Here is a 9,423-nt window from a genome sequence, read left to right on the forward strand (position 1 = left end):
TCGCTCTCACTCTCTCTCGCGCTCTCTCTCTCTCGCGCTCTCTCTCTCTCTCGCGCTCTCTCTCTCGCGCGCGCTCTCTCTCTCGCGCGCTCTCTCTCTCTCACGCGCTCTCTCTCTCTCGCGCGCTCTCTTCCTTTCTTTCTCTCTCTTGAACATAAAATGTAAAATTTTACAGCACAGTACAGGCCCTTTAGTCTTTGATGTTGCGCTGACCTATGAAATTGATCTGATGCCCATCTAACCTACGCCATTCCATTATTATCCATATGTATGTCCAATGCCTTTAATGTCGGCGAGTCTACTACTATTGCAGGCAGGCCATTCAATTCCCCTACTACTCTGAGTAAAGAAACTACCCAGATATCTGTCCTAAATCTATCACCCCTCAACTTAAAGCTATGTCCCCTCCTGTTAGCCATCCAAGGAAAAGGGCTTTCACTGTCCACCCTATTTAACTCTCTAATTATCTTGTACGTCTCAATTAAGTCACCTCTCATTCTTCTTCTCTCCAACGAAAACAGCCTCAGTTCCCTCAGCCTTTCCTCGTAAGACCTTCCTTCCATACCAGGCAACCTCCTCCTAGTATATCTCCTTTGAACCCTTTCCAAAGCTTCCACATCCTTCCTATAACATGGTGACTAGAACTGTACACGATACTCTAGTTGCGGCCTTACCAGTGTCTTGTGCAGCTGAAGCATGACCTTGTGGCTCCGAAACGCAATTGCCCTACCAATAAACACCAACACACCATATGCCTTCTTAACAACCCTATCAACCTGGGTGGTAACTTTCAGGGATTTATTCACCTGGACACCGAGGTCTCTCTTCATCTACACTGCCAAGAATTGTACCATTAGCCCAGTACTCTGCATTCCTGTTACTTCCAAAGTGAACTACCTCACACTTTTCTACATTAAGCTCCATTTGCCACTTCTCAGCCCAGCTCTGCAGCTTATCTATGTCCCTCTGTAACTCGCAACATCCTTCGGCACTATCCACAACTCTGCCTACCTTCGTGTCATCCATATATTGACTACCCCATCCTTCTGTGCACACATCCAGATCATTTATATTAATGACCAACAGCAGAGGCCCTAAAACAGATCCTTGCGGCATACCACTGGTAACCGTACTCCAAGATGAACATTTCCCATCAGCCACCACCCTCTGTCATCTTTCAACTAGCCAATTTATTATCCAATTCGCTAAATCATCTTCAATCCCAATACTCCGTATTTTGTGCAACAGCCTACCGTGTGGAATCTTATCAAATGCCTTACTAAAGTCCATATCAACTGCTTTACCTTCATGCACCTGTTTTGTCACCTTCTCGAAGAACTCAGTAAGGTTAGTTAGGCATGACCTACCCTTCACAAAACCGTGTTGACTACCTCTAATCAAATTATTCCTTTTCAGGTGATTATAAATCCTATCTCTAATAACCTTTTCCAACACCTTACCCACAACCGAAGTAAGACTCACTGGCCTATAGTTACCAGGATAGTCTCTACTCCCCTTCTTAAGCAAGGAAGCAACATTTGATATCCTCTGGTCTTCTGGCACTACTCCTGTTGACAACGACGTCATAAAGATTGAAGCCAAAGGCTCTGTATTCTCCTCCTTGGCTTCCTGGAGAATCTGAGGATAAATCTCATCTGGCCCAGTGGTCTTGTCTATTTTCAGATCTTCCAAAATTGCTAAAACCACCTCATTGTCAACCCTTGTAATCCAGTAGCCTGTATCTCCATATTCTCACTAACATTGCCCTTTTCCAGTGTGAATACTGACAAAAAGTATTCATTAAGTGCCTCCCTTATGTCCTCCGATACTACTTTCCATTACTATCTTTAGCCCTAATCTTAGTCTAGTCATTCTTTTATTTCTGATAAACCTATAGAAGACTTTGGGGTTTTCCTTGATCCTATCCACCAACAGCTTCTCATGTCCCCTCCTGGCTCCTCTTAGCCCTCTATTTAGATTTTCTGGCCCCCCCTAACTGAGCCTTCACACCACCACCTCCTCACATAAGCCTTCCTCTTCCTGTGTGTGTGTGTGTGTGTCTCTCTGTCGCTGTCTGCCTCTCTCTCTCACTCACTGACTCTCTGTCGCTCTCTGGCTCTCATTTAAAGTCAACCACATTGCTGTGGGTGTGAAGTCATGTAAGGTCAGATTAAGTAAGGCAGTTCTCTTCTCTAAAGGACATTAGTGAAGCAGATAGGTTTTTCATGACAATCAGCAAGGGATTTGTGGTCATCATTAGACTCTTAATTCCAAATTTTTATTGAACTGCAATTTCACTATCTGCCATGGTAGGATTTGAACCTGTGTCCCCAGAACATTATCTGGGTGTCTCAGTTAACAGTCCCACAATAAGACCACAAACCCATTGCCTCCCTTTTTAGTGTTTGCCAGAAGCTGGGTTTTGCAAATGCAGCATTCAGTTCTTTGTAAACAGCCTGGGTCACTGGGCATTTTTTGTGTACAGCATATTGCACCAGCTTTTTCAAATTAGCATTTACTTCAGGTCGTTAATAAACATGTGGCCAGATCCCGAGAAGATATTTGTTGCAGACTCCCAGACCGGTCAGTAAATCGTGCTCATTCACAGAAATCAAATCCTGATTAACAACAGCTTAGCAAAGGAGGTGGGATTTTGAAGGAGTTTGTCTGTTGTGCATTAGTGCAGATAAATGCAGCCCACTGATTTGGTTCATATCCTTAATCACCTTCTTGGTCTGATGGTGTGCTGAGTCATCAACTATTTTTGGAACAGCTTTCCTTTCACTTGGGTGGACTTCAAGTATTGTTCAAAAGGTAACAACGTGTTGCCTAAAATTCAGGAATGCTGTTGCTCGTCATGATGTCCAAATAGTTCTGTTGTCCGATGATCCAGTATTGTGATGCTGTCCTAACACTGAACTGGATGCTTAGGTTCATTGATCATATTCAGTATTTTTAATTAGTTGAAACATATTTTCTTTGTCCCCTGCCTATCTCTCTTCTCTCTCTCTGTCTCACTGTTGTTTACCCAGGCATTCAAGTGGATCCTCGCCATCTTTCTCTTGTGGCAGATTACATGTGTTTTGATGGTTCATACAAACCATTTAATCGAATTGGCATGCAGTCAAGCTCCTCGCCCCTTCAGCAGATGACCTTTGAAACCAGCTATAAGTTCTTAAAACATGCAACCATGCTCGGTAAGAAAGATCTTGTTAACACGCAAAAGCATTTTATGCTCTTTGTTTAGTTTCCATTTTAACTTGAGTAAGTAACTTCATGTGGGCACAGTGACGTCTTGAATCTTGTACTATTTGAATGACACACGAAGGTGACAAAGACATGGATTGTACGTGAGGGATCTCTGATGTCAGTCATCAAAAGCAGCTCCATAGCATCAATACTGGGCTGGCTGACTCATGCTGGCCTTTCATAATCATTTGCTGCCTCATGGCATGCTGCACCTGAATGCTTACTTTCAGCAACTGGTATACAAACAGACTGAGATCTTTAACTTCCCCAGTTTCCCAATCTGTCACTATTCAGATAATAATCTGACTTGCTTTTTTTTTTGCTACCAAAGTGGGTAATCTCACATTTATCCACATTATTCTTAATTTGCTATGCAATTGTCAACTCGCACAACTTGTCCAAATCATATCGAAGAATTTCCACATCCTTCTCACAGTTCATCTTCCCACCCAGCTTTGTGCTGATCTGTGAACCTAGAGATATTACATTTAATTCCCTCATATAAATCATTAATATATGTTGTGAATAGGTGTGATTTAAGCATTAATCCCTGTGGTATCCCACCTGTCACTGTCTGCCACTCTGAAAAAGACTCATTTATTCCTACTCTTTGTTTCCTGTCTACCAGACAGATCTCTGTCCAAGTCAGTACACAACTCCTAAATCCCACGCAGTTTAATTTTGCATGCTGATCTCTTGTGTGTGACCTCATCAAAAGCCTTCAGAAAGTCCAAGTAAAGCACATCGACTTGATCCCCTTATCACCTCTGCTATTTATATCTTTGGAATATTCCTGTAGATTTGTCAAGCATTTCCCTTGTATAAATCCATGGTGTTGAATCCTGTCACTATTTCCAAGTGCTCTGCTGTTTAATCTTCTGTAATAGCATTTATCTTTTATAATTATTAACCAAAAATATAAAAAACAATTTTGTAATAATTATCTGTTATAATAACATTTTCCCCACTACCAATAAGTCGATCATTCCACTTTAAAATATTGGGATATATTGTTACCTTCCAATCCACAGGAATGTAGTAGGATCAGGACAATATCCAGGTTTGGGCTGACAAGTTGCAAGTAACATTTGAACCAACTTATGTGAAGATGCAGAAGATATGGGAAGACTTTTAAATAAATGTTTTGTCTCCAAATTCACAGAGAGAAAAGATGTAGTAACCCAAGAGAAAAGTGTGAAATATTGGACAAATTAATTATAACCAGAGAGAAAGTGTTAGAGGAATTGGAAGTGGATAAGTCACTAAGGCCAGCTGGATTATTCCTTAGGATATTGAAGGAGGTCAGGGGGGAAATTGCAGATGCTCTGAGGATTATTTTCCTCCTTTGAACAACCATGCAGCTGAGTCATTCCAGGATCTTATATATTGAGTGTGGGGTGCTAAGTGATGCAATAGGTGGGAGAGTGGGGGGCACTGAGTGACACAATAGGTGGGAGAGCAGGGGGGCACTGAGTGACACAGTAGGTGGGAGAGCGGGGGGGCACTGAGTGATGCAGTAGGTGGGAGAGCAATGGGCACTGAGTGACGCAGTAGGTGGGGGGCACTGAGTGACAGTAGGTGGGAGAGCGAGGGGCACTGAGTGAGCAGTAGGTGGGAGAATGGGGGGCACTGAGTGACGTAGGTGGGAGAGTAGGGGGTACTGAGTGACGCACTAGGTGGGAGAGTGGGAACAATCGTTATCTTAATTTGACCCAATTTCCTTTCTAATAAAATAAAATATATTGGAGATTTTCTGAGTTATGGATTCAGTCACAGCAAGAATGTAGAGGGAGAAATTGGTTTTAAGATCTTTGCAGTCAAGTAATGCAGGGTTCTTTCTTGGGCTTGTACACATTGGAATTTAGAAGAATAAAACGTGATGTTTTTGATATCAAGAATGTTTTCAGTAGGACTGAGAGAGTAAATGCTCAAGGAGACTTTTCCCCTTTTAAAGGTGTTTGGAACCACGGTTCATAGTTTCAGAATAAGAAGTCTCCATTTGAGAAGGTGATGAGGAATTTTTTTTCTTTAGGTGGGTAATCTTTGGAGTTCTCTACCTCAGAGAGCAGCAGCAAGCATTTTATTGAATAAATTTAAGGCTCCAGTTAAACAGGTTTTTTTTAATCTGCGTTAGTCTAAGACTACAGGGGATCAGTAGAAAAATGGATTTAAAGCCACATTCGGAACAGCCATGATCTTATTGAATAGTGGACTCGGCCTCAGGGGGCTGTACAGCTTACCCCTGTGCCTGTTTCTTATGTGGTACTTGGGTACAAATGTTATTCCCACCAGAGAGTCTCTCCATAGTGGTTAAAATAATAATACTGCTCAAATTGTAACATCTGTCTCTGAACAGGACCTTTTCTTTTTCATGGGGAAAGGGCATGTTTCATATGCATCTGTTTTGCAAAGGTAACCAGCTGTATAAGTCACCCGCTGCCTCCACTTTTTATAGATTTCTGTTTATCTTCATACCCAAGGTGTGTAGGTTAGACTCTGTGAGAGTAATCATGAACTTAGTCCAGCTCCTTAGATACACAGGATACCTCTTTGGTTCGGATCCCAAGACCTCTTTAGGGGCAGTCAGCTATGCTTTGAGATTGTGAAAGGTTGGTTGTGAATGGTTTGTAAATTACCAATAACCCATTAGTGTCAGCCTCATTGTGCAGCAGGTCAGGCAGCTCTGAGGAGCAGGAGAATAGACATTTCAAGCACAAGCCCTTCATCAGGAATGAGGCTTGTGGGCTGGGGCTGAGAGATAAATGGGAAGGTAGCTGAAAATGCAATAGGTAGATGAAGGTTGGGGGGGAAAGGTGATAGGTTGGAGAGGAGAGTGCAGTGGATAGATGAGAAAGGTGATGGACATGTCACGAGGGCTTGGAACTGGGATAATGTGGAGGGATGGGAAATGAGGAAACTGGTGAAATCCACATTGATCCCATGAGGTTGCAGAGTCCCAAGGTGGAAGATGAAGCGTTCTTCCTCCAGATGTAGGGTGGTTTGGCGATGGAGGAGATCCAGGGCCTGCATGTTCTTGGCAGAGTGGGAGGGGGAGTTGAAGTATTCAGCCAGGGGGCAGTGGGGTTGGTTGGTGCAGGTGTCCCAGAGATGTTCACTGAAACGATCCACAAGTTGGCGTCCAGTCTTCTGATGTAGAGGAGACTACATCAGGTGCAATGGATACAGTACCCTAAACCCCCCCCCCCCCCTCCCCAGATAATGTCTCCAACATTGACCTGTACAGGGCGGAGGTGGAACCGTCAAAACGTTGTGTGTGCGCACGTGTTATTTGGAAACTTAGCCACAAAGGCAGCAGCAGCAGTCTTACTGTTGGTGTCCAGTCCAGCTGCCCCGGAAGTGGCGGGCGGGGAAACGGACGGGGATGTGCAAGATTGTGGGAGTGGGTGGAGTCTTAGGGTGGGTATGGACGTTGGCGGGGTGGGAGCGGACAGGGTTGGGGGTGATGGGTTTGGAGGTGGATGGGGAGGCGGGGCCTCGCACACAGTGTGCCTTTGCCTTGTCTCCTGAAAAGGGGGGAGCAGACTTCACAGAAAAGTCAGAGCCCCAGAGGAAATCAATTAACCGAATAATCAATTATCCGAACAAAATAGTACCCGCCCATCTCGTTTGGATAATCGGGATTCCTTTGTATGCAGAGGTTTGTGGGGTGGAAGGTGAGGACTATGGGGGGGGTGGGGGGGGAGGGAGTTTCTGTCCTTGTTGCATTGGGAGGGTTGGAGTTCAAGGGCAGAGGTGCAGGAAGTGGAGGAGATGCGCTGGAGGGCATCATCAAACATGTGGAAGGGGAAATTGCGATCTTTGAAGAAGGAGGCCATTTGGGATTTTCTAAGGTGGAACTGGTCTTGGGAACAGATGCAGTGGAGTCAGAGGAATTCTCGGGCAACCGACTAACCACAGACAGCCACAACAAACCTACTGACTCCCACAACTATCTAGACTACACCTCCTCCCACCCTACCTCCTGTAAAAATGCCATCCCTTATTCCCAATTCCTCCACCTCTGCCACATCTGTTCCCAGGATGACCAATTCCACCTTAGAAAATCCCAAGTCGCTGGCTTATGCCAGAAACGTCTATCCCTTGCTCCTTGGATGCTGCCTGACCTGCTGTGCCAGCACCACACACTTGACTCTGATCTCCAGCATCTGCAGTCCTCACTTTCTCCAGGCTCATTGGATCAAAACATTTAAAAATCCTACCTTTTAAATCTTTGAAAACTTTTGTCTACCATGTTTAAAAAGAACATTGCTTGTTTTTTTCACCCTGATAGCTGTTGTACTGAATTGCTGCTGCATGACTAATTTCACTCTTCCATTATCACAATCAGTTGCCTTCTGTTTCATAGCTTCACAACTAGCAGTGGTTATTGAATCTGTAATATGGAATTATAGATCCCAGTGTTTGTTGTGATAAAGTATTTTGTACTTGGTTGAGATATTTGTTGTAAGGCTTTATTCAATTGAATGAAATGTAGTAAATGCTTTTATTAATAATGTTTTGTTTTCAATACACACTTTGAAATTTATTTCATCTCATCTTTACATGTGAAGATCCCTTGGTGTATAGTAGCTGAGTTGGCTAGTTAGATGTAAGGGGCATGACTGGTTAAAGAGGGATGTATTAGCATGGAGGCCATAAAGGCTGTGGTCGATGAGTAGAATGGCGCAGGTTCGCAAGGAGGACATGCAGGGTCATGAAGTCTAGGTTACCATGAGGTCACAGAGGTTTGCATTGATGACATTGATGTCTCAACTTCTCAATTTTTGTTTAGATACTGGATTGTTGTAATTACCACATTGAATATACCTGAAGAACTAAACATTTAGTTGTACAAATGCCATTAATGATGTAGATTTACCCGGGCCCACTTGCTTAAAATGTCAATAAGCACACTGTAAGTAATCTAAACCTGGAAGGGGTAGATGTAGGGGTATGGGTGGGTTGCGCTTCGGCAGGGCAGTGTGGACTTGTTGGGCTGAAGGGCCTGTTTCCACACTGTAAGTAATCTAATCTAAGTGTGTGAACCAGATATAAATATTTATCTGAAACACAAAATGTGGAATCACCAGCGTTAGGACACAAAAGTGTACATTTTCAAATCCAATCATTTGAAATTGTAGATTGATGACAGAATAAAATGGAGCAGCATTAGCAGTGAAGAAATCAACTCCTTTTATAAATATCCTTAAAGGCTTAAATTAAGTACTGTTGCAGTTTGCTAATGTTGAGAGATCTATAAGCAATCCTTCCTGTGGACTACTAAATATCAAGGGGCAAAAGAAGGAGAAGAAACAAATATCACTAGGGAATATCGCTAGGGTAAAAGTGCTCAGAAAACTACCAATCAGTCCCCTTGACCTGACGGGATGCATCTAGGATATTAAAAGAAGTAGCTACAAGGGTAGTCCTACAAGGGTAATCCTTAGATTCTGGAAAAGATCCTAAGGATCGGAAAACTGCCAATGCAGTGCCTTTATTTAAACAGAAGAAAGCATAAAAAAATACAGGTAACTATAGGCCAGTTAACTTAATGTTTGTTATTGGGGAAGAGGCTAACTAGGTGGATCTTAGGCATGTAGGGACTGTATAATGAGGAGAGGTTGAGAACATTGAGCCTGTACTGACTGAAATTTAGCAGAATGAGAGGTAACCTTATCGATACATGCAAGGTTCTTTGGGGACTTGGTAGGAGAGGTTATTTGCCCTTGTGGAAGAGTCTAGAAGGGCATGATCTCAGAACAAGGGGGTCACACATTTAAGACAGAGATAAGGAGGAATTACTTTTCTGAGGGTAGTGAATCTGTGGAATTGTTTGCTGCAAAAGGCTATCAAGGCTAGGTCATTAAATATATTCAAGGCCAAGATAGATTTTTAATCAGTGAGGAAATTGAGGGTTATAGTGAAAAGGCAGGAAATTGGAGTTGAGGATTATCAGATCAACTCATTGAAAGGCAGCAGGTCAGGCAGCATCCAAGGAGCAGGAGAATCGACGTTTCAGGCATGAGCCCTTCTTCAGGAATGAGGAAAGTGTGCCAAGCAGGCTAAGATAAAAGGTAGGGAGGAGGGACTGGGGGGAGGGGCATTGGAAATGCGATAGGTGGAAGGAGGTTAAGGTGAGGGTGATAAGGTGAGGGTGATAGGCCGGAATGGGGG

General features: G+C 43.4%; 1 protein-coding gene across 1 annotated transcript in view; it reads left to right on the top strand.

Moving 5' to 3' along the window:
• Positions 1-9,423, top strand: part of polr1a (RNA polymerase I subunit A) — a 129,491-nt gene that overhangs the window by 110,042 nt on the left and 10,026 nt on the right. Inside the window, exon 26 of the mRNA XM_043715974.1 lies at positions 3,033-3,197. Within this exon, the coding sequence (XP_043571909.1) occupies positions 3,033-3,197 (165 nt within the window). The remainder of the gene's footprint in view (positions 1-3,032; positions 3,198-9,423) is intronic.

The sequence above is a fragment of the Chiloscyllium plagiosum genome, chromosome 1 (genome assembly GCF_004010195.1).
Source record: "Chiloscyllium plagiosum isolate BGI_BamShark_2017 chromosome 1, ASM401019v2, whole genome shotgun sequence".
Classification (NCBI taxonomy): Eukaryota; Metazoa; Chordata; class Chondrichthyes; order Orectolobiformes; family Hemiscylliidae; genus Chiloscyllium; species Chiloscyllium plagiosum.